Below are 26,213 nucleotides of genomic sequence, written 5' to 3'. Positions count from 1 at the left end.
GAACAGTGTCCCCTTTTCACAGTCAATAGAAGCACAGAACATGGTGTCCACAAAGTCCAATATCACCAACACATTTTGAGAGATTTTCGGGAGAAAAGAAATGTTAACATTTACTGTCTCGGCGCATGATGGAAACTCATGCGTTCTTTAAAGCTCAATTTCAACTCCAACTGGAATAAAATAACTATGACGTCACGGCGATGGTCACCATTCGGACGTAAACCAAAAGTGGCAAATGGTATTCCAAAGGGACAGAGTGTGCCTCGGCTGAGTGTGCACGAGGCTAAACCGATCAGTGTGACAAGTGTCGCGAGGAGCGCGCACGCTCCACGCTGGCTCTCCAAACGCACCACCGCCTCCATCCTCTCTTTATGCTTCTGATGACCGCGGACCTTGATGCTTCGCACTCGGCCACCAACACAAGGTAGGTTCGGACATGATAACAATTTGGCTTCAAGCGTATCGATGTTTGAGTTCCTCAGGAGACAGTCATGGAAAGTACTTTCTCTCTATCTCTGTGTATTTTCATTTATTCATACTACTATAATATATGTACGCTGGTGAAACACTCCCATTCGTTCTCATATGCCAGAGTTATTTGACAAAAATGTAACAAAATTGGTAAGTGACATAATACATTCAAACAAATTGAAATTAATGTTAATAATAATAATAATAATAATAATAATAATAATAATAATAATAATAATAATAATAATAATAATAATGTACTGAAGGACAATCACACTTTGAATTATTATTATTAGTTTCATTATTATTCCATGCAAAAGTTAAGATGGGAAATTTTGGGAAGGAATCATGTTCAAGCACAATTATAAAAATAAATGTTTTGTTATAAGCAGACTTTTATATTCAAAATGTTGACCTTGCTCCCTTAAAAATCATATGTGCATGTGATGGAGCAATGTACAGTGCATTTCAATTTACTTGCATCTGGTAGGTTAAGTCAGTATATGCTAAAATACGTATATTTATTCCGACTACAGTTTAACTAAGTTCCCTATTAAAAGGCGAAATTCGACTTTGTAAAGTCCTGGTGTATTCCAGTTTATTCCCATATATTCCACTTAGAAAATTGCTACGTCCGGTGCTTGAATCTCGGCTGCGGCCTTCCCGTGTGGAGCATTCATGAATGGTTGTCACTCAATTGGCTAGCAATCAGCCCAAAGTCAGCTGGGAGATGCTCCAGCTCACCTGCAAACCTAAACAGTGTTCTAGATTAAAGTATGTCAACTGGAAGGCAAACTTGTCAACCAAAGGCCGATGGAGTTTGATCGTAGGAATACAAATCGATTTATAATGTGGATAACATACAAGCAAGGTATCGAAAAATGAATGGATGGATATAATGTGACTGATGTATATGATTGAAATGCTGAAAGCATGATTGTGATAGCTCCAGTTTATTACTCACACAGGCAACGATGACGCAATGTTGCCACATATGCCATCTTGGGATCAGAGATCTTAATGAGCGTCCAATCAGAGACATCTGCTCGCAGCAAAAAAAAGCATATTTGCACAGTAACAAGACGCTGCTGTGATGTAAAGTATATGGCCCTTGAATATTGTCAGTCATTGTCGTTTCCACTCACGTCAGTTCTGTAGCTAGTATACACATTTACAGAATTATGTTTGCTTGTATATTTACATCTACAGTATCTCACATTTATGCAGACATTTAATTCTATCCTTTCGTGTGAAGAAATGACAATTTGACACAATTATATAAATGTGAATTTATTGTTCCCTCAAAACCACTCAAAATACAGCAATTAATAGCTAAACCACTGGCAAAAAAAATGAGTACACCCTTAAGTGAAAATGGCCAAAGTGTCAATATTGTGTGTGGCCACCATGATTTTCCTGCACTGCCTTAAATATCTTGGGCATGGAATTCACCAGAGATTTACAGGTTGCTGCCGGGATATTCTTCCACTCCTTCATGACAACATCACAGAGCTGGGAGATATTTGAGAATTGACGCTCTTCCACCTTCCATTTGAGGATGCCCCCACAGATGTTCAATCGGGTTTAGATCTGGAGACACGCTTGGCCAATCCTCACCTTTTACATCTTAACACTCGAAAAACAGGTAGTCAAAAGTAACCCAATTATGGATCAAAAATGGACTGATCCACTTTATCGGTCAATTTGACCCAATTTTGGGTGAAAAATTGGGTCATTCTGTGATTAAAACAAAACAGAAAATTGGGTCAAATTGACCCATAAAGTGGATTTATTTTCTGTTTTTGTTTTGTTTTTAATTACAGAATGACCCAATTGTTTTACCCCAAATTGGGTCAAAGAGGATCTGATCCAATTTTTTTATATATGTTTTTTTTTATTTCTAATACAAAATTATCTTTTTTTTGTTTTGTTTTCCAAAACAACCCAGAAAGTTGGGTCAAATTGACCCAAGTAGACAATTTCCCCAACTTTCTGGGTTGTTTTATACATAATTACCTATTTTTTTTGACTCAAAGTTGGGTTAAATTAACCCAAGTAGATGATTTGACCCAACTTAATGGGCTGTTTTACAGAAAAGACCCCCTCCCCCTCCCTTTTTTTTTCAGTTTTGTTTTTGTTTTAGTTACAGAATGGCCCAATTTTTGACCCAAAATTGGGCTGATTGCTAGCCAATTGACAACCATTTATGAATGCTCCACGCAGGAAGGCTGCAGCCGAGATTCAAGCACCAGACATAGCAATTTTCAAAGTGGACGGTCCATTTTGCCCCCCCCCCCCTCCTTTAAAAACAAACAAACAAACAAACTATTTTTAGAAAGTAGGCAAGACACACTCATCTCTGTACTCATCTGGTTGCTGCCATACACTCTTGACACCATCTGAACCAAATAAGTTTATCTTGGTCTCATCAGACCACAGGATATGTTTCACTAATCCATCTCCTAGTAGTGTACACCTTTAACACAACTGCTCACTAATCCCACCTGTGACCTTGTAACACTAATGAGTCACATGACACTGGGGAGGGAAAATGACTAACTAACATTTTCACTTAGGTGTGTACTCACTTTTGTTGCCAGGGGCTTAGCTGACAATGGCTGTATTTTGAGGGGACAGTAATTTACACTGTTATTTAAGCTGTATATTGACTTTTTAAGTGTTGTCTCATGAAAATATGGAATGAAATATCTTCATAAATGTGAGGTGTGTAGTCACTTTTGTAAACAATACACTGTTGCGCTAACACCCAGGGTGACATCTGCCGATGGGGATGGAGGACCCAAGTGTCACGGAGCTCACATCACCTTCGCTCGTGACCCATCAGTCAAACGACACGGGTGGGATCTTCGAGGTGGCCCTCCAGAATGCCTCCTCGGACCGCAAACCTCAATTTGAGGGCGTGGAGCTGCTGCAGTCCTTCAAGCTGCTCATCATTCCCTGCTACACTCTGGTGGCCCTGGTGGGCGTCGTGGGCAACTACCTGCTCCTGTACGTCATCTGCTGCACTCGCAAGATGCACAACGTCACCAACTTCTTCATCGGGAACCTGGCCTTCTCCGACATGCTCATGTGCGCCACGTGCGTCCCCTTCACGCTGGCCTATGCCCTCAACCCACACGGGTGGGTGTTTGGCCGCTTCATGTGCTACCTGGTCTATCTCATCCAGCCGGTGACTGTGTACGTGTCCGTTTTCACTCTCACAGCCATCGGGGTGGATAGGTGAGTCACGCTGCGAAAAGGTGGGTTTACATGCACGCATCCATCATCAGATGAGAAAACGTGCAGGGGAGATGAGAGCCTCTCAGTTTGGAGAGACCTAATCATCTTGTTTTAGACAAGTAAATAATGGGAGACCTGGGCGCATAATTTCACACACAATGAATGTTATTACCTGGCGGAGGGAGTTGATGAAAATTGCAGTGACAGGTTTTAGCTGTGAAAAATGTTTTTAGGGCTGCAAACAAATAAACAGCTTCATGTTGGGTGCAGAAAAAAAAACACCCACTCTCTTCCTGCTCCAAACAAAACCAAATTGTGACAGACTGGTTGCAACCAGTCCAGCTGTGTGGTCAGCTGGGACAAACTACAGCTCATCTGTGTCCTTGGACAGGACAAGCGGTAGAATAAATAAATGCATGGATGGATGATTCGGACAGCATTGCACATCCATGGGAAGAAAAAAAACACACATTATAAAACATTTCCTGAGGAGGCAATTTAGGTAATTTTCTTTCTTTGTGCTTGACACCTATCTTCAGTATCACTTGACCTTGACAACAGCTTCTGAGTTGAGTGGAATGTGATGTGAATTTGCAAACAGCTGAGAGAATGCGAGTGAAAGCCCGTGAGGAATGAGTGAGGGCAGGTGGAAGGATGAAGTCCCTAAAATGGTTATAATTGCTACAATGTAGCTATAAAATAAATGATTCATATCCAAAATAAAATGCACCCAGCATGCATGTATGCATGTGCTTCACTCAGAACGTCTACCATTTCATAGGCTATACTTAAATCCACAATCAAGTCAAAATTTTTCTTTACAATAATATATTTTATGTGCCCACTGACCTGAATATATAGCCAATAGCCCATACACACCCGTGCAAGCCAATGAAGCGACAGGGCGGCCATCTTGCTCCTCCTATCTTACGAGCAGACTACTGTATAAACTATACGGTATACGTACAAATTAGACATAAACAGCTCGTACGCAGTTAGTAATTTTAGATTTGGCAGAGGCATCTTTTGTTGAATTACAGTTATAATTCTTTAAGAAAAAATATACAAGTTTCCTCCTGTAAACTGTCATTAAGTATATAATTTATAAATGTATTTGAGGCAAGTTGTAAAGTCTCTGAAGTCCTCTTGTTTATGTTAAACAAATTTAAAACATCATAAATCATGCTGTTTCTACTAGTACTGTCTCAAATGTTCTCCAGTTTCGATACCGTAAATGTATAGGATCGTATGCCGAGAAACGTTTCTTGGGAGGAGCAATATGGCGGCCATTTTGCATCTTGCTGTCATTGACATCACAGTTGCCCAGGGTTTTGGGAACGACCAATCACGGCTCACCTGTATTCTGGGTTTGGTCATGTGACGTTCCCAAGATGAGCCCTTATGTCGTATTCCTGCAAGATGGGAAGTTGGATTTATCCCATTCTGACTGTAGCAGTTCTGACCGTAAAGCATTCAAGACGAATGTAAACAATAAAGATGGCTGATTACGATAATTTTTTGTTTTTCTGGTTAATGTTGTCAGTCCAAATAACATTGTTATGTTTTTTTTATTTTTTTATTTTATTTTAAATATGTAAATGAATTAAATAAAGAGGGCCTGACTGGTTAGCACGTCTGCCTCCCAGTGCTGAGGACGTGAGATCGAGTCCGGGCTTCGGCCTTCCTGGGTGGAGTTTGCATGTTCTCCCCGTGCTTGCGTGGGTTTCCTCCGGGTACTCCGGTTTCCTCCCACATTCCAAAGACATGCATGGCAGGTTAATTGAACACTCCAAATTGTCCATAGGTGTGATTGTGAGTGTGGATGGTTGTTCGTCTCTGTGTGCCCTGCGATTGGCTGGCAACCAGTTTAGGGTGTACCCCGCCTACTGCCCGAAGCCAGCTGGGATAGGCTCCAGCGCCCCCCGCGACCCCTGTGAGGACAAGCGGTTAAAAAAATGGATGGATGGAATTAAATAAAGAGAAAAATGTTTATAATAATCATGTAAATTGCTTTGCCATTTACGGTCAGTGAAGTACAGTTTGGATCTCCAACTTCAAATGGGATTCCCGTGCACACTTGTTGGTATGAAATCAGAAAAGTCCGACTTCCCACCTTCCTCGAATGCAGCATCAGACACTTGTGATGTCATGTGAGACAAAATGACCGCCCCCAGGGATGGACAATAACAGGTGGATTTTTATGCTTGATTTATATTCCATAAACGCAATATTAATCAGAAAATCATATTTAGACAAGTGGAGCCTTTAAATCGTCCATAAAACACAACACTTGCCTCAGCAAGGACCCGTCACTTCAACATAGTTCCTTGGCATCAAAGTTTAATAATTCAATAGTAGTCCCACTTGTCCTAGTCAGGGGAGAAAAAAAATAGGACAGGGAAACACTGTTTTCCAATCCATTCCTTTCTACTCTCTATTGAGTCTTTTTTTCTTCTCACCCTGACAGATACTACGCCACAGTGCACCCTCTGAAGAAGCGCATCTCAATTTTGGCATGCACCTACTTGCTATCAGCTATCTGGCTGCTGTCCTGCGCTCTGGTGGCTCCCGCCGTGGCTCACACCTACCATGTGGAGTTCCAAACCGAGGGCTTCACCATCTGCGAGGAATTCTGGATGGGCCAGGAGGGCGAGCGTCTGGCCTACGCGTACGGCACGCTTTTCATCACCTACGTGCTGCCTCTGTCCGCCCTCAGCATCTCGTACCTGTGCATCTCCGTCAAACTGAGGAACTGTGTCGTTCCGGGCTATCACACTCAGAGCCAGGCCGAGGCGCAGCGCCTGCGCAAACGCAAGACCTTCCGCCTGGTGAGCCTGGTGGTGGCCGCTTTTGGCATATGCTGGATGCCCATCAACGTGTTTAACGTGTTGCGTGACATTGACATCGATCTGATTGATAAGCGCTACTTCCTGCTCATTCAGTTGCTCTGTCACCTGTGTGCCATGAGCTCATCTTGCTGTAACCCATTCCTCTATGCTTGGCTCCATGACCGCTTCCGCGCCGAGCTCCGCAAAATGATGGTATGCCACCGGCGTATTGGCATTGCTGCCAACAATGGCGCCACGGCCAGTGTCGTGCTGTGAAAGACACTTCGGAAATTACTCATGTGAGGGAGTTAAGACAAATCACTGAGGGGAAGGAAGTGAGTTTAACTTGTTTGGAACCTTTTGCGATCAGATTGTGAACCAAACTAGTGATTTGTGCCACCTGGTGACGAGTGGTTTCCGAAGAGGTTTCAGAGCGTTTAATTTGCTCAAGGATTTGTTATATTGGCATTTTGGTCCCACATAAGTATGCATACACTTAAGAATAAAAATTGTATTTCACAATGGGACCCCGGTTTGAGAACCAGGCTTCAGGCCATTTATGAGCCCTCACTTCATTATACAATGCGGTCTAAAAAAATTCCTGACTTTGTGGATTGTTGTGCCATTAATTAGTGCCATCTAGTGGTAAACTAATAGAATGCAATGATTTTGGAGCACACTCTATGGTGCCTCTACTACTAATTATTATTTGTACTGAGCGAGCAAGCAAGTGAGCAAAAGATAGCAAGAACTCCCTGGAGAGGCTAACAACGACCGGCTAGCGGGAGAAGCTAGCAAACGCTAGCGAGAATGTTGTCGGGAATGTTCCTAGCACGTCACAGATTGCGGAGCATGCTAAAGGACTCATTGGCTTTCTTTTGACACATCTAAACCACACCTTTCTCACCTCAGTTATCTTGAGTTTTTGACCGGACGGTCTGGTTGCAGGTTGTAAAGAAAACCTGCCCGAGTGGTTACTGATTGGAATTCTAGTCATGCGGTGTGTTCCATTAACACATCATAAAATCTGTATTATTTACTTACTGAATTAGTAATAGTCGGTAAAATGCAGTGTTGGTATTAATATTCTTTGACTGTCAAATATATCATTTGTGCTTGTTTCTCAGGTTTGTGTAATTGTCTATGCTCCAGTTTCAAGATGATGTGAACAATTTCATTCAATGTTCTGTACGACAGCAGGGCAGTGCTTTAATATCACAACTACCATGTAAATGGGTGTCTTTACAGTAGAAACTATAGACAAGGCAGTACTACCATTTCCGTAAGGACAAGCAGTTTGATGAAAGTATATTTAATTCAAATAAAACAAAATTGCATTTGATAAAATCGAGTGTCTTTATTGAAAATAAAACCACATTTCATTACCACTATGCCATATACGGTATGTCGACAGGAGTGTTACTCATATAATCCATGAGGCATCTGGGGAAATTTTCAGTGCTCAGCCCACAGAAGGAAGAGAGGTAGCCAGCAGCTAATGTGTGTGACACAACAGGCTTTGGAAGACATGTCTCTACATTCGTAATAGAAATATTGCTAGAATCGTTGCCAAGGCATCCATAAATATGATTTTAAAAAAAGGAAGGCAAAGATGGTATGCTTATTCATCAGGGCTTCCACTTATGACTACGTTGAATCACAGCGCACTTTTTGTCCGTCTGACTGGACTTCCTGGAAGAACACCTCATTAGGAGTTTGACACAGAGTTATTTCTTGTTCCCAAACGTCACTGCACTGTCGCCCTAAACATCACCTCATAGGACTCAGGTGATATTAGCTGCTTGCCTTAAGATGGTTTACTCAATTTAATAAAAAGGCACAGAAGGCAAAGCAGCTGATTGATAAAAGGGGGGAAATACCTCAGTGGAGGGAATAATCAGTGATCATCAGTTGATGAGGTACGAATAAATTATTTTGGAGGGAAATCATTTGCATAAAATGTATATACATGTGGAATGATTGTGCCATATAAAGTATACCCTTTGAGTACAATGGACAAAACATGATACTGAATTAAGCGCATCCCACATTCAAGAATTGTAAATAAATCAAGACATTTCAAATGTGAGTGATTAAAGCAACACCAGTACCTGTGTGTCCAAACAAATACATTCATTGACTTAAATACACACATTTACCTGCTTGTTTATCAACTAGAGACTATTTCCAGCATTCTCAAAGAAATCTGAATATTACTCCACAAAGTGCATATGCCTAAGTCATCCATACGGATGCGTCTTAGTACACAGTGAGACCAGCGCGCGCACGCACACATACACAAGAAAAACATCACTGGGCTATTATAATGCACCCCGGGCTCTTCCTTTCCTTAGCCGTTACCTCACACTGGCTTGTTTACGTCCATGGCCTGCAGGATGGCAGGCTTCTCCTCAATGACGCGCACCAGCAGGTTGTCGATGTACTCTTCAAGCTCGCTGATTTTGCACTCTTTCTTGGACAGGTCCGCTTGCTGCCTCACCACCAGCGTGATCAGCTCTTCGTGGGTCAGCTGAGTGAACGGTCCGCTGCCAGCCATGCCCGCCGCCTGTGTCAAGCACAAAAAAACGTATACAGATGTCCCTTGAGAAAAGTGGGTTAGGGTTAAGGCTCAATTAGAAGATTATAGAATAGGAGTCATTGTGAGGTTATCAAAGTGTCACTGTGTTTAGGTCCAGGTTTATTTATTTTTTATTCATGTCACAGTACCTTAACCTTTCCAGCTGTGCCACTCTGAACATGCATGTCTTTCAGTGCAGAAGTGCTGGTGGTATACTGACTTTCAATAGTGTGCATGGGCTTCACTGGATGAGGCCTGTAAGGAAATGCATATTCTTAATATTATATAGCATAACAATTACACAAAGATGGAAGCATATTTTGAAGCAAACTGGTCACATGTCAAGTCATTGCGTTTAAATGTGGGTTACACAACCTACAATAAATAGTTGAGTCTTTGCCAAAGGTTTTAATCCGTTTCAAAGTCCAAGCCAGAATCCACAGAGAAAACCAACAATCCCAACCAAGGTAAAGCCAAAAACCAAAGATTTCTTTACCCACACAGCAACCACGTTGAAATGAACTGTCCATAAAAGCAAACTCATCATTTTGAAGTCTCACCTGGATAACGGGGAGTCAAAGTCATCTCCATTGCTAATCTGTGGACTGACAAGGTGAGATTCAGTAGGTGGCATCAATGCTCTCTTGGGTTTCTTTCTCGCAGACAACACTTCTGCCTGTGAGGACGCTTCCTCCGTTACAACAGGGAGGGACTCTGAAAAAGGGAAAGCGGATGATGCTGGGAAAGGATCACTAGCAAATGGATCCTCTCCATTGAAGAGATGGACTTGAGCCTTCCCATCAGCTGGATGCCTTTGTGTGATGGACTCAGCGACAACATCCCTCGTTGAGAGTTCTTGTTGACGGTTGGTAGTTCTTTCTTCGGCCGAAGATTCTTTCTTAGAAGCCTTCAGAGAATTACTTCTCGAAGGTGGTGATGAAATTCGTCTCGATGAATTCTTTCTTTGCAAAACCGGACTGATTTGCCGGTCCCCATAATCCCTTTTGCTTGTGTCATAGTCATTCAAACTGGAGAAGGGATCCCCTGCTTTCTCCTCACTGAAAATTTGATCAAGATCATCTGCAGTCATTCCAAGGTTTTCAAGTTTTTGTTCCCTCGGTGCTACCCTGGTATAAAGATCATCTGATACTCTGGCTGGTTTTTCTGGTAGGCCCATGTGTTTCGAAGGAAGGTCCGAATTATTCTCCTTCCCTTGTCTGTTGTTTTGGTCCATTTCGCTCATACTGAAACTAGGTGTTCTGGTCATTTGCAGAGCAGTAAAATCTGGTGTGGTTGAAGAATAATGTTGTTCTGTTGGCTCTTTCATGGAAGACCTTTGCCTCGGTCTAGCAGTGGGAACTTGCATGTCAGAGGTATCTAGAGATTTTGTCTGGTCAGCAGATGTTGCCGACTCCCAGTCCGTTCCGCTATTAGATCTGGAAAGAGACCTTGTAAGAGACCTCGTAAGAGACTCATCGTTCTGGCTTTCTCTTAGACTAGAATCTGAACTTGACCTGCTGAGCATTTTTAACACTTGTTTTGGTGGCGGAGGTGCTGATACTTTTTTTGATGACCGACGTTTGCTTTCCTGTTGATGTGTTTGAACATAGCCAACAGAAGTGCTCTCCTCTGGAAATGAAAGTCCAGCCTTCTCAGGGACACCTGGGCCGTCCACACTCATCTCTGGACCTATCAGTTCTGGTGTACTGTCCATGTGTCGTTGATTGACCTCAGCGATGATATGGTCCCATCGAGTCTGCCCCTGTACCCCATGCCTCTTCTGGGGAAATAGGGTTTCATAATCAGGAAGTGGGAGAGATAGTTTTTTCGATCCATTTGGGACCTGTGCCTCTCCGGTTCCACCAGACTGGGTCTCATATATGGGATACAATGGTGGCAAGGGGGCTCTTCCTGTCCTATCAGCCATTGTGGGTGAAGATGAAACGTTGTCGACACTGTAAGAAGGGGAACCAGGCGGACTTTCCGAAGGCGAACCAGGCTGACTTCTACTCGGGGAACCAGGCGGACTTCTATACTGGGAATTAGTCAGACTTCTGTACTGGGAACCAGGCGGACTTCTACTCGGGGAACCTGGAGGACTTCTATACTGGGAACTAGTCAGACTTCTACTCAGGGAACCGGGCGGACTTCTACTTAGGGAACCAGGCGGACTCCTACTCGGGGATCCTGGAGGACTTCTATACTGGGAACTAGTCAGACTTCTACTCAGGGAACCAGGCGGACTTCTACTCGGGGAACCAGGCCGAATTCTACTCGGGGAACCTGGAGGACTTTTATACTGGGAACTAGTCAGACTTCTACTCAGGGAACCAGGCGGACTTCTACTCGGGGAACCAGGCCGAATTCTACTCGGGGAACCTGGAGGACTTCTATACTGGGAACTAGTCAGACTTCTACTCAGGGAACCCGGCGGACTTCTACTTAGGGAACCAGGCGGACTTCTACTCGAGGATCCTGGAGGACTTCTATAATGGGAACTAGTTAGATATCTACTCAGGGAACCAGGCGGGCTTCTACTCGGGGAACCAGGCGGGCTTCTACTCGGGGAACCAGGCGGACTTCCACTCGGGGAACCAGAAGGACTTCCCCTGAATTTCAGGGGAGCCAAAGATGAATGAAGGTTGGAGAAAGTATCAGGGGTGTCATATGGTACCCTAGAGAGGGTAGATTCAGCGGCGCCTGGGGAAGACCACTGCTGCTCCACTGGTACACTGGTGGTTTGATGCACTGAGTATTCAGATTGCAGTTGCTCAGAGGATTCAGATTCCAGAGAATGACTCAATCTGCCAAGAAGTAGGAAAAAAGGCCTACAAATCAGTGAAACTATCAAATGACCCAGAGTCAGGTCCACCAATGTACAGGCCCATCACCAAATTAGCTTGCATTTACCAGATCAACACATTTTCATGACAAAATTCATTGTGTGACTCCTGCGATTGTTTGACAAAACCCAAGTTAATATGTCTCCTTAAACTACTGAGCATACATTTACATGCCTCTCTTAACCTGTTAGTAAATACACAGCTTAATACCCACAGACAAGCTGCAGAACAATGGCTGCTAGATATTTCTATTTTAAGTAATGAAATGGTATACGGCTCCATTACTGCCTTTCATCTTTCTTAAACCCATTTAAAGTGTAATGTAAAGCATTGTCAACACTCAGATAGTCAAACCAAAAGCACCCTTCATTGCCACAATCTATCATCTGACGCATAATCCAACATCATTGACAAAAACGAGTGCAGTTTGCTCACCATGATGACCCAAAGCCAACAAAAATTGCCACCAAGATCCAAATGGAAAGGAAAAATTGAAGAAAGGAGGAAAAGAAAAAACGCACACCCAAGATGTCGACATTACAAGTCACACTGTAACTACTTCTCCAAGCTCTTTCCACAACCTGTTCCACAACATCTTCACAAAACTAACACGCCCTTTTTCTCATCATACGGTAGAGCGGTCTGGCTAAACAGGTCTGTCAACTGCTGGGTGGAATGAGAATCCAAGAGTTACCAGTGTGAGAGTCAATCGCAAATAAACATATAAACATGTACGAATGTGGGAAGAATGTTAAGACACTTTCATTAGCAACGTAACAAGTGGCCGCCATCTTTGGGGAATTTTCTTTAAATAAGCTCACACTGATCTTCTCACAAATAATGCTCATTTACACTATTTAAGCTGAGTTTTTTAGGGAAAGTGATGCTGTTCGAATTATCACAGCAATTTTGATGCAATGACTTCAAGAACCCCAAAAAAATTCTGGCCCATACAAGCTTATTGGTGGATATTTTTAACTGAAACTCAAACGGTTCCCACAGTGGTAGATGAAATGAAAAGTTCAAGCAGTTATACAGTGTTACTTTAAATTGAAGGTATATTCGCCCCCAAAGATATCACACAAAAAGCGCTCCTCAAAAAGGCAATTTTTTTCCAACACAAAAAAAGACTAAATTCCTTTGGAACCCATCATCCAATTTTCAACATTCTTGATGTGTTGCACTTTGGTGGACGTGGCCTTTCTAGTCAGACTCTGAATTTTGACAGATTGTCAATTTTAGGCAATCTTGTTACGTTGCTACTTTCATGTGCATGTCAAACTGTTAAGTGCATTTCATTGCAAAAACTAAAATTACGTTTTTCATGTCATAATTGTTTGGCTCCTTCCTTCAGCCATAATAAGAAGAATGTGCCCACAAGAAACAACAAAATCAAACTGCAATAGAGACATACTGAGACTCTTAGCAGGGGTCACCTTGTGAAAGTAAAATACCTACTTCTTGGGTACTGATAATGCAAAGGGTTACCAGTTTGATATACACTTTTGAAATAACAAATCTGTCCAAATCACCTTTAACTCATTCACTGCCAGCCATTAAAATGTTCAATACCCACATGATATTATATCCCATGATTATATACAGGATACATTGTATCGACCAAGTGAAAGTATAGACTCGTTTTTTTTTTGCCATTCTTTTATAATCAATAGTAGTAGTAAAAAAAAAAGGGAGGTTGTACAAAACGCAGCCATTTCTCCCATGGACTCTCAAACTGTTGATCTCACATCTAAAATTGGGAAAGGATGTCATCTACTGGTGGTCAAGGGCAGTGAATATAATAATAATAATAATAATAATAATAATAATAATAACACTGTCCACCCCTAAACAAATACGTAAGTAAGCTTTATTTATAAATAAAATGTGTGTAACTAATGATTTTCATTTACGAGAAGACACTGATCACATTAATGATTTCTCACAATAATCAGGAAACAGATAAATATCAATAATTAATATGTTATTTTTATAAATCTCCCCCCGTGTTCATGTTTATCGTCAGAAAATCTAAATATCCCATACATGCACTGGTTGGCTATTTTGTGAACAGGCCCAAGGGCTACTCATGTGCTGCTTGGGGGCTACAAGACGCCCGCGAGCACCATGTTGGTGACCCCTGCTCTTGAGCTTCTTTGTAATTATGGGCTGTATAAATAAACTTTCTAATAGTGGAACTCTTTTGATCATTAAAAACAACCAAACAAGAAGGCCTACCTTGGTTTAACTGCGGACACTCTTGGGTAACGATTCATGTAGGCCACGTCCGACGAGCTTAGTGGGTGAAGGCTGTATGGCTCGTCATCAGGTGGACTTTCATTGCTGTTAAATTGAGTTGTAGAGCCGAGTGAAATATTCTCAAACGGGTCGGTGACCTTGAAGTCTTGCGGATCTCTCGTGTCATAGTGAGGAGCTCGTGAGATCACTTCTTCAGGTTGCTGTGGCGCCTCCTCCTTTTTTCTTACGATTCCAAAAAGAGATGAGAGTCTTTCAGTCATGGAGGCCTCCTCGTGACTTTTGTGCTCTTCGTTTTTTGGGCTCAGCTCCTCCATTCTGCGGCGCTCCTCGTTCTCTGCTGCTTCCAGCTTTCTGCGTTCTTCCTCCTCTTCCTCCCTCTGTTTCTCTCTTCTCGCTTCATCCTCAAGAAATTGCCTGTTCGTCTCATATTCGTCTGCCTTTCTCATATTTTCTTCCTCCAGCCATCTCTTCTGTCTCTCCTCTTCCTCCTGCAATCTCACGTCTTCAATCTGTCTTCTTCCCTCTTCCTCTTGACGACGCTGTTGTTCCATCATAAGCCTATCTCTAGTCTCAGATCTAAATAAAGGCACATGCCTGTCTGCCGAGACACTGGCGGTATGTTGATGTACGTTCTCCATCGAACCTTGGCCTGAACTGTTAAGACTGAGTGTGGAGCCGCTCCTGGCCTCTGTCTCTTCTGCATGCACACTGGTGCTGTTCATGCTGGGGTTGTTCACGTCACTGTTGCTGTGCTTGGAGCGGCTCAGTATGGATAACGGACCGAGAGACACCTTGCTGTCAGAGCTACCACTCCGCTTGTGTCCAAGAAATTTGAATTTCTTCTTGACTATGGAAGAAGAGAAACGGACGTGAGGTTATTGCTGACATGAAGTACATGAATATAGAAATTGCACTATTGCCTCTTTTCCCACTGAATGGGACCTATTTTAGGTTCACTAACTCTTGACAAATAGGCAATAACCAGGTACTAATCATTACTATTTCTAATAATTGAATTTATTTATTTTATTTTTGGCTGAGAAAAAGCCTTAATTTCTAAGCACACCGATAAGACGTGGGATGAAAACCACTAAAGGTCACTCCTTGGTCAGTATTGTACTCCATAGTCTCAACTTTACTGACTTCTTAAAAAAAATAAAAAATAAAAAAATAAAAAAAAACTCCTGTCTTTACCATGGCAGCATACATGGCAGGAAGTAAATACAAGACTCAATTTATTTGAATTTTTTCGATAAAATAATCTTTGAATGAATGATTTAGATAAAACATGAATAATTAATTAAATTAAATTAATTACATATTCAAATAAAAAATGGTCAGACTCGAAATTTTTGAATTGTCAGATAAAGAGATGTAGATGAAAAAGTGAAAAAAAAGTACCTAAAAATTTCCAGAAAGTAAAATGACCAAAAAGAAAGAGGAAATGCAGAAAGTTACCATAAAATGTCCATTAAGTTGTCAAAAATGTTAGAGAATTAAATTTAAAAAAGTGTAAAAAAAAATTAAGAAAGCCCAAAATGACTTAAAATGCAGACAAAATTGCAACAACAAAAAGTCAGATTAAAAGGGGGGGGGGAAGCAGGAAAGCAAATGTTACAAAAGTAAGTATGAAATGCCCAGAAACAAAAGAAGAAATCCTGAAAATTACCATAAAATGTCCACAAAATTGGCCAAAAAAGTCAGAAAAAAAGAAAGAAAATGTTGAAAAAGTAACCATAAAATAACCAAAAACAAAAGAAGAAATCACAAAAATTGCCACAAAATTGGCAGAAATTTGAGGGCAGGGAAAAATGCCAAATAATTTGCCCAACAAAGGAAGGAGACAGAAAATTACCATGTCCATAAAACTGCCAAAAATGTCAGAAATTTGACAGAAAGGCAGAAAAGTCAAAAAATGGATGAAAAATGAAGTATAAACAATTACAAAATGAAAAAAAAAGGAATACAAAGGTAGAAAATGAATCTCAAAGTATTGGATGCTGCATATTTTTCTGTTATGATGCAGCTCTAATTAGCTCTTGGGTACATTAGACTAACACAAACACACTTTCTTGCTCATCATAATGTTCAAAGGTTTTGCGACAGATTTTTCTGTTATTTATTTGGCCTAAAATGGCTCTTTTGACAGTAAAGGTTGCGTCTGTATCCACTCGCTGCCATTCATACTATAGTATTATGCACGCACACACACACCACAGTGACAGGTATACATGACAGCGGAAAAGCCCCACACCAAACAGTTAAGAAGTGAAGAATTTGTACACAAGGGAAAGCATACCTTCAGGGGTTTCTACATTGATACCAGATGAGCGGCTGCCGCTCAGGGACGAGTTCCTCCCAGGAAGAGTCCCTAGGGTAGACATTGACTGTGAGCTGTTCCGCTGCAAGTTGGATTTTGGAGCAAAGAGGTTTTTCAGCTTCGATGATTTTTTCTTCTCTCCTGGAGTTCGATTGGAGGAGAGCGAATCGTGGTCTCCCTCGCTGTCCGTCAGGACTTGGCTCATAGCCGAGCCGGAATCAGAGAAGCTGTCTTTTTTCTTCAAGCGCACTTTGTCTTTGAACTTGGCCATGCGGGAACGAGGCTTGTCCTGCATGGAAAGGTCCACCATGCTAGCTGACATGTTGTTCCTCATGAGGGTGATGCCGAGCAGCACGTCGCCTCGCAGCTTGTCCGCTTTCCCACTCTTGTCCACCAACGGGAACCAACTGAAGATGACAGAGAAGTAGAATTAGAAGAAAATACGAATACTGCAATACAGTCAACATTGCTTTTACGCAACGCACCATTTTTTTTTTTTAATTAAAAAATTAAGAGCAATTGAATGGGTGCTTGGGTAAACACGTACAGCGTCAGTTAAAACCATTTTTTTTTTTTTAAACCTGTGGTCAAAGCAGATTTTCACAGCCCTAGCAATTGCTCTCAGACTAAGGCTTTTGAGTGCAAGTACAGTATTTTTTGGATTAGTCACACTTTTTTCCCCACAGTTTGGCTGGTCCTACGACTAAATCCCCATCCCAGCAAACAAGTTCCGGCTGGATGCTTTTAACTTTACAAACGTTTTTCTTTTTAGTTTAAAATGGCTCACCTTAATGAGAATACTGTATCACATCGTGGCCAAAAGTAGAATTCTGGTAGATTGTTGCACCTTTTAGTGCTATAAATTGGAATTCTTTGTTATGGCTTGAAGTTGTATGCTAAAATAAAGCTTATACTTTCTTAGCAAATACTTTCTGTACATTATTGCACAATAATAATAACAATAATGATATATTATCGTTATTATTATCTGCTACCATTACTAAAGTGTGGTGTGCTGCAACTTGACTCATTGCTGTAGATGTCAAAAACACGCAGTCAATGAGCGCAATTAGCTTGAAGGCTGACGACTGATTGAAACAAGACGAGGACATTATTGACACCAACTGAAAGTCATTCTTCATTTTTAGCTTTTTTTTTTTTTACCTGTGTGCACAGATGACTTTTAACTGTTCAGCAGGTGGACTGACTCTTAGCACACATCGCATGTGCATGTCTGATGTGCTGTATTTGTGATATAAAATAAGTAATTCATAGATTCAATGAAGGCGGGCATAGTGACCACACGCAAGAAGCAAAATCAACACAAATGAAAACCCTAGTCGATTGACTCTTTATGACAGTGGTTGAGACTGAAAGCCGTGTATATTATTGTGAGCACAATGTCAAAGACATAGCAAAGCATAGCAATTATGGGTTCATGTAGCCTCCCCACCCGTGTTGTTGCTGCTGTTAAGGATCAGCACTTATTGTATGAAGGCAGAGGGAGGAGTGTTCTGGACCTGGAGGGACTTTTGTCAAGGAAAACTAAAACTAACAATTACACCAATTAGCCTTTACTTCTACTGGTATAATTGAAGTATATCTTTAAATGGGTATAGCAATAGGTCTAGACATGATAATAAAGGTTGGTGCGTGTTTGAGCAAAAATGCTCCTTTTCACTAGAAAACAAACATTGTGTGGTAAGTTCTCCCTCTGGTCATTTTGTTACCCTTTAACATGATGACGTTTATATCTGCCAGTGAATTTCTGGTGTTATCAGCAGTTCATGGGGAGTTTATTGCTGCATCAGTCAATTTACTGTCAGAGAGACCTCTGGTGGGTTTCTTGTCAAGATAACAGCCAGGAGACAAGCTTGGGAAGGAATCAACATTCCTCTGCGTGATGTCACGGAGGTTACACTAATTGGAGCCTCCTCTCATCTCCCGCCCTGTGGACCAGGCCAAGTCAAACAACACTGTCTGTCTGATACAGTTTGCATGCACTCATTGGACACTTCATTAGGTACACTTGACATGCAAGACAAAAGCAAAGCTTGCCTTTCAAGAGAATACAGCAGTTTTGACAGCTACTAAGTTATTCCTGTGTGTAATTTTGCTTTTGCAACCCTCTGATAAATGTTTTTGTTTTTAGTAGTTGATGCCAGAAATTACCTTCCCACACTATATAAGCACATTCTAGATATAAACCCATGAATCAATATACGTATGGTACAGTAACTCGTTTTAAGGTCAGTGTACATATCAGCAGAGGTGGGCGCGTTACCAAATTTTGAGCATCCTTCGTTCGTAAATCATTAATAGTCAGGAAACCTTTCCATCATTGACAATCTGGCAATATTTCAAGACGAACAAAATTGTAATCAGCAATTCGTCATTCCTCAGCGAATTGGGCATCTGGCAATGTTTCCGTCATTCATCAGCAAAATGGCCATAATACGGTTATTGATGGTTACACTGATGGACCAAATCATATTTTTGGCAATGCTTTGTCAGTCAATTTTTTGAAGATTCTCGTCAATTGTTAATCGCCAAAATTTTGCAGTGTGATGGAGTTAATAGGATGTTTGATAGTTACTACTTGACATTTTATTTTTATAATAAATAAAGCTGCTGAACGCAAACATTTTAATTTCGAATCGATACTGCCACCAAAAAACATCTTCAAGTACACAATGCGCACATGAAGTCACATCCACAGACAGAGGGCGGGAAATTCAAACCCGAATCTAGTCTGAAAACGATTGGCTAGTCTGAAAACGATTGACTAGTTAGTCATAAATGGTCAAAGAAAAAGAATATCGTAAAGATATTTTTGGGCAAATTGTTGCATATTGCAACTTAAAAATATCACTTTTTTAATTATTTCTTCTTTTGAAAAATGAAAATGAGTGACCTTTATTCAGAACAAGTTTTTCTTTTCATTGCCCCCTGTGGTATTTGCATATTTTTCCTGACACCAAAGAAGCTCTGAAACAAAAATCTCTTCTTTTGCAACATGCAAAATGGCGCTTTGCCTCCCACCAGGCTCCTTTCTTGGCATACGGAAAACAATATGAAAATGATGCCACTCAATTTTGTCTGTATCTTGAATACATGCATGAATCAAACTTGATAGTCATCTTTTTGAGAAATAATTGCTTGAGGTGTGGACGAGTTGCTAAATATAGCAACCAGATTGCCAAATTGTCAACTCTCGACTTTTGCAAAATAGCTCATCTGTTTACATCCAAGTTGTAGTAATCGTTGCACGTCTACGGAAGCCGCTTAAAAAAGAACCTCTTCCTGACAAGTAAACTTGGAATAGTACAACCCATTTCTCTGTCTAATAATACAGTGCTGTTCTATACCACAAAAAAACAAAAACAATAATTTACATTCTATTAAATTAACACTGCAATCAAAACTATGCATCCATTTTCTATCTTTTTTTTTTTAACAGCCTTTGTATTGGTCTTATTATTATGAACCTACAGTCACGGGTGGTTATGATCGATGATGTTTTTCCGAGGAAAACCCCGTTTCAGAAATGAACTGGAAAAATGTCACTCCACCCAGAATAAAATCTAATTCAGTCTTCTGCAGTCTAACAGCATCATTCACGTCACTAATTGTAGCTTTTGGAGAAAAACGCCCGCCAAACTCCTTGGCATACTTTATATGAAGGCAACTTTTTGCCAACTTTTTGCCAAGCATCTTGCCTGCGTCAATGTCACCATGACGTGCCCTCAGTTGGTTTAAAGAGACAATGAATTTTTACATAAGATGACTGACTAAGTGTTCATTAAAACGCTGTTGTACAGTAGCCAGCCTTGCCCCTCAAGCGTGCACTCGCTGTTCCTGCATGTCAGGTTCCAGCTGTTAACTGCTGAGAATATTTTGTTTTGGTGCCAAATGATGAACAATAGGTTGTTTTGATTTATATAATGCCTTTTTCCAAGAACATCCAATGAAGTGTATTTGTATTTTTGTTGTGTTTGTGTTAGTTTTGAAACAAAGCAGCAATGTCATGGCTGCAAGTAGCTACTATGGTAGGTCTGAAGTCCAAAACAGTTGTACAATTTGGAATTCATTTGAACTTGATCATGTTTTCAGGAAAAACATGCCTCTGAAGTAACTGAGCAGAATTTTAGAGTTTAGTCACCATCATGTACGGTATTCGATATTGTGCCAGCTCAAAAAGGGGTGGGACAAGGGAAGAATGTTGGCTGCTGCACAGATTTTCAATGTGTTTACAGTACATGTTCGGGTTAGCAATGGTAAACTTCTTTGTTCCTTGTGTGACAGCTAAGAATATTTAAACATTTGATGCATGGTGGAGGGGAGGCCAAACCCAAACTAAGAGCAAATTGTTACTTTGTATTACGGCTGCTCGATTATGGAAAAAATAATAATCTCGATTATTTTGGCAATAGGTGAAATCATGATTATTTCCCCCCCCAAAATTTTTTGGGGTACAAAACAAGCATTTAAAAATGTTAAGACCAATTAAAAATTTGAAACACTAATTATGTAAGTTCCTTTTGAACAGAATTTATAATAATATGTTTTTATAAAATAGTTATTTATGTTGGCAAAAACTTGAAGTTGGAGTACAGCATGTGCACTGTGCAGTTGGACGATCATTTATTTTTGGTACAAATCAAGAAAATGTTTAAACGTAAAAAACAAATAAAAAATATTAAGACAAATAAAATTCTTTGAAACACCATAATTATGCAAGTTCCTCTTGGGTGAAACAAAATTTACTAAACAAGTTATTTTAAGATTTAAAACAGGTGCAAAAATTAGTATCAATAATCTTTTTTTACGATTATGTTGATTTTGTAATTGAGGAGTGTAATAATTTAAATTGCAATTGAATTTCAATTAGTTGCACAGCCCTACTTTGTATACGTTTTATTTTAAACAGCAGTTATCTTATTTTTACACCTTACCTCAAACATTTTAATGTGGAGTTTCTTATTCTGATGGCTTATTGATTACTTTTATTTCCATTATTCCCGTGGGAACATTTATTTTGAAAGCTGAATAAATTGGGAGTTTGAGCAGCATTGCAGAATAGATTGTGCTCAGCTTCCAAAGGTTCCCTTTCGATTTGATTAGAAAAGTGTTCGCCTAAATTTCATTCTGATTTTCATGAATTTTCACTTACCTACAATTACAACTTTGATAGACTGTGTTAATTAATTTCTAAGTCTATCTTCATTTCATAAGATGTGTGCATTGTGCAGTATATGTAGATTTTTATTTTTATTTTTTTTGACCAATCATTTTTCAGCTTGTGTGTGTTGCCGTAAAAATGCAATCTCCCCAAAGACTTCAGAATCCCAAGTGCTGGAAGTCAGGCAATTTGAGAGCAGCATTTATGTATGATATATTTTATTTCAAGTGTTGATGTTTTTGTTATGTTAGCAATACATATTGATTGTAAACTGCTATATTGCAGTGTAGAGGTTTGGCAGTATTGGAAGATAAAAGGTAACTGGTTGGTTGCTTTTAATGGTAACAATTGTCTCATACACAAAATCTCTCATTCTGTAATATTATAATTATATTGCACTTTTGCACTTTATTTTGTGACATGGTGGAGGTATTAAGAGATGGAAGAGGTCACTTAAATCCTCACTGAAGGCCCAGGTCCAAAACTCACCTCCTGCCACTGACTCGTGACTTTATTTACATTCGGAACACATGAAAAAGCCAGCATACACAGATGCTTAAATTGTACTCTGTTAACTACGCAAAAGTAAACAAGGTAAACAATAACAACATATAACACAAGCATTAAGTCCTACATTCAGTTTAGTTAACCTGAGCTGACTCGTCCCCCCTCATTGATTTAAACTAGGATAATCTTCACATTACCCCACTGGCTACTGTAGGAAATCATTTTCCGTATTTAATGACCAACACAACACAAATGTACCATATTTAGACCACAATGGTAAAATCTTTTGCTGTTACTTACAATAACAGCTGGTGTTTTAATATTTGTGTCATAATTGGTTGGCGTGTTTCGATGGCGTCAAGCTTGCGTTAACTTGGCAGTGTACATCTAATCAGTCCGTTTACACTGCAGCCACACTGACAAATAACCAACACAAATCAGATTTGTATCCATATTTAGAAGGATTCCGAGTCCAAATCTGAGGATATACATTTTAATGTGTTTTTTTTCTCTTTGTGATGCGCTGATCTGAATTGTGTCACTTGACCTATTCAGTCTCTTGTCATGTGTGAAGATTATTTTTATTTTTTTATTTTTTTTAATACCTTCCTGTGTTTGGAGCAAACAAAATGAAGGGTACGGCCACCTTAGTAGGTGATCTCAGTTCATATCAGACATGTCAGAATTTTGAGTGTTCGCATTTGTGTAAAAATGACTAATTGCTCAAAGTTTGTTTGTTGAAAGGGATGAGTTATCACCTATTTTTAAACCAATATGATTGCCCATAAATAAATTAAACAATAATCTTCTACCTGATCTTATCATAAACCCATAATGGGTTATTAGCGGCAACTGCAAAGCTATTTCATTTGGAACAGTTATTATTCTCCCACCCTGCTTTGGAATGGTAGGAGTAGGGCAAGCTACTAAAGTTAGCCTCAAGGGGAAAAGATGCACATGCAATCCCGCATGCTGGTCTGTTCTCAAAACAAAGCAAGTGTAGCATTCACGAAGAAACAAACAATTCAGACAAGAAAAGCGAGAGAGCAAGGACTGAAATCTTCCATCGAAGTGTAAAAACTTCCGATACAAACACAAGATAACAAAGATGTGAGCGATGTAACCAAAAGACTTTACAAGTGGTCATATCAAAATTAAGAAGGTAACGCTAGTGGATCCCTTTCAATATTAAATATTTCTGTTCACATAAGAGGGTGTGTGCGAGTCTAAATGTTACACCCAAGCTTCATTTAGGCATCATTGTCATCCAAGACATCAGGGTGTGAGCACACAGCATTGAGGTAATGGCTCTGAGGAATGTACCGAGTTGACAGCAGCAATGTGAGACATTGAATCCAGGGTGGGTCTGCGACACATCATCTCTTCCTATTTATTACACATCGCGTTTTGTCCACAACTTGAAAAAAAAAAGGTTAAAAGGATCACAAATGGGAGCGAGTGAGAGGCCGTGACAATGAATTAAAAAGATTTGGATGCATTTCACATTATATTGTTACCAAAAAGCACACACACCACATTTAAAAAAAAGTCTCATTAGCAGCCTTAAACAGGAATTTACAGAGTTAGCCGAGCAATGCTAAAGGTTACCAAAGGAAATCAATCCATTTTCTATACCTCTTCTTCTCATTTGGGTCACGAGTGAACTGGAAACTTTCCCAGCTGGCACATATAAACAAACAACCATTCACAATCACGTCTAAGGGCAATTTTGAGCCTTCACTGAAGCTAATGTGCATGGTTTTTAAATGTGGGACACTGCTAAATCAACAGTAATAGATATAAATGCAATATTTTTTAATCCATGTATTTGTTTCCTTTTTAGACTTATTAACTGCCAGTAAAAAATAGTTATGATGGCCTAATCATAAATCAAAAGGTGACCACTGTGTAACAATAATAAACCAATGATGTGTCTGCATGAAATGTAACAAATAGTGACCTGTGTCACGAACACTTGTCGAAAGTTAAATCCAGTTTGTTTATTTATTTAACTGAATTCTGCATACATCTTTGCGTAATTTCACACTAATCTGGAGAAACAGATTACATCTCATCGCCATAAAGTGTGTTCTTATTATTCTAAATGAAATGTGCTTACTCTGGTTTTTGGCGAGTTTTGTTTTCGTGCAGCTCCACCAAGTTGACCACAGCTTGGCCCAAGAACTTGTCGAGCCCGGCCTGGACTCGGTGCATGACAATGATGTACAGCGTGCAGCGGTCGACGTTTCCCGGGTGGAAAAGCGGCAGGGCGAACGCTGCCTCCTCTCTCCACGTCGGGGCCATACTCTTCTCCGCAACCGCGGTGGAAAACTTGTCTTTGGCCACCTGGATGATGGCATAGGCATCGTTGGTGCCGTTCTTCCCCTTGGGGCGAAGGTGCCGAGCCTGGTGCACCGTTACCTGCACGCTGGTGGGGTACGACTGCTGGCTCTGGTCGGCGAGTGACATCGTCGCAGTGCGAATGTTTCTCGAAAGGTTCGGGAATGGAGGCTGTTTGTTAACCTTCGACGTCCTTTGATAACCGAAGGTTTAGAGTTACCGAGCTCGGCTTCGCTTCAGTAAACTCGGGTTCGTACGTCCCCTCGTCCCTCGTAACGCCACATTTAAGCCTCTGACAACGCACCAGACGACATAATAAACGATAAGCGAATTGTTTAACTCAATATTCGAAAAAACATGGAATGAATATAGCATACAACTCTCTTGGTATACGTTGCGGTAAGTTAAAACACTTACTTCCTCAATGTTTGTGATTCCCATTGAGATTCTGCATACGGACATCTGATTGGCTTGATGTGGCTGTCAATATTTCATGTCATTCGCTGATTGGATCGTGATGACGAGGGCGTCACTTTTCAGTTAACTGTTAACCAAAGAGATAAGATCGCTAGCGCTTCACTCCTTTTCTCAGCTGGCTAGAAAAATGCTGTCATGCCATAAAACTGTTCCTACCTAAATAAGTAAGAACACACCACTTAAAAATGATTTTCCATTGAATAATAGAATAAAAGTGAAAACATCGATGGCATCTTATTCCCTGATTATTATTTTTTTTTTTTAACGATTAAGTATCAAGAACACACCGTGGGCAACGCTGATCACGTGACTATCCAAAAATGGCCGCTATTAATGGCAAATTATTCCTAAAAAGTACTATAAAATCATAATTGCTCAACATAAAGTGACAATATTTTTTAGGGAATAGTTGAGATTTACCATTTCACAGAGTAGCTGGTTAGTTTTTAATAAATGTTGTGTTCATTGAAAAATCAAAATAGAGTCCATGACGTTCTCAGGTGGTTATGACTGATAAAACTTGTCATTTTGGGAAATGTAATAAAATGTGTTCAAATTTGAGCTAATGTTATTTTTTCTTTAAACACTGGATTCAGACATGCTCTGACTACATAACTGCTTGGGTTTTATTTATATTATAGACTGTTTCATAATATTTGCCAACAATGGACAATTCCGTTCCGAGGTAATGTTACAATTACATCACAAGTCTTAAGATCATTGTAATTTTATTTGTGAGGATTATTTAGATTTCAAATTGTGATTAAATGTCGTTTGCCTACTATAATCTGCCTGGTTTGTTTGCGGGTCCCAGGCAAAAGCAATACAATACACTGTTCGTTTTCACTGTGTACGGTGCGTTGCATTTTGGAAATATCAGAAATGCCCAGATGTTGTCCATAGGGCCAGGATACTTTCAGGTGGAAGAAAGTGATTGATGAAAACTCGCGTTAAGTGTTGCACTGCAAGATATAGACTTACCTACCTTAAAGGTTGAGTTATTTTTTTGATTTCCTTAAAAAGAAAAATCAATATTAATCCAGTTGAATTTGTGGACGAGGAGGGTGTTTCAAGTTGATATATTGAACGAATAATTGCATTAAAGTTATGGATTCCGTCGGAGGGCCATTATGACTGTGAAACCATGTAAATCATGTCACGTCAGCTC

The 26,213-nt window shown here is 40.2% G+C and overlaps 2 protein-coding genes across 6 annotated transcripts; one reads left to right on the top strand and one right to left on the bottom strand.

Annotated features, from left to right (window-relative positions):
• Positions 1 to 271: 271 nt before the first annotated feature.
• prlhr2a (prolactin releasing hormone receptor 2a) lies at positions 272 to 7,880 on the top strand. 2 transcript variants are annotated; one of them, XM_077561688.1, is made up of 3 exons: positions 272 to 424; positions 3,243 to 3,612; positions 6,179 to 7,880. In XM_077561688.1, the coding sequence occupies exons 2-3, from the start codon at positions 3,257 to 3,259 to the stop codon at positions 6,813 to 6,815; spliced, it is 993 nt and encodes a 330-aa protein (XP_077417814.1). In that variant the 5' UTR covers positions 272 to 424; positions 3,243 to 3,256; the 3' UTR covers positions 6,816 to 7,880. The 2 variants fall into 2 exon arrangements, with proteins under 2 accessions (XP_077417814.1, XP_077417813.1); XM_077561687.1 differs by having other exon boundaries at positions 3,243 to 3,711.
• On the bottom strand, positions 7,872 to 25,077 carry rab11fip1a (RAB11 family interacting protein 1 (class I) a). 4 transcript variants are annotated; one of them, XM_077561684.1, is made up of 7 exons: positions 24,650 to 25,000; positions 24,348 to 24,574; positions 16,519 to 16,946; positions 14,199 to 15,066; positions 9,678 to 11,921; positions 9,267 to 9,372; positions 7,872 to 9,105 (listed from the first exon to the last, which is right to left on the bottom strand). In XM_077561684.1, exons 1-7 carry the CDS (start codon positions 24,695 to 24,697, stop codon positions 8,902 to 8,904), a joined length of 4,125 nt encoding a protein of 1,374 aa, XP_077417810.1. In that variant the 5' UTR covers positions 24,698 to 25,000; the 3' UTR covers positions 7,872 to 8,901. The 4 variants fall into 4 exon arrangements, with proteins under 4 accessions (XP_077417810.1, XP_077417811.1, XP_077417809.1 ...); XM_077561685.1 differs by lacking the exon at positions 24,348 to 24,574 and having other exon boundaries at positions 24,986 to 25,077; XM_077561683.1 differs by having other exon boundaries at positions 24,348 to 25,000.
• Between the last annotated feature and the right edge of the window lie 1,136 nt (positions 25,078 to 26,213).

The sequence above is a fragment of the Vanacampus margaritifer genome, chromosome 3 (assembly GCF_051991255.1).
Source record: "Vanacampus margaritifer isolate UIUO_Vmar chromosome 3, RoL_Vmar_1.0, whole genome shotgun sequence".
Lineage (NCBI taxonomy): Eukaryota > Metazoa > Chordata > Actinopteri > Syngnathiformes > Syngnathidae > Vanacampus > Vanacampus margaritifer.
The sequence above is the reverse complement of the archived record's forward strand: the minus strand, read 5'-3'. Positions and strand labels throughout refer to the sequence as shown.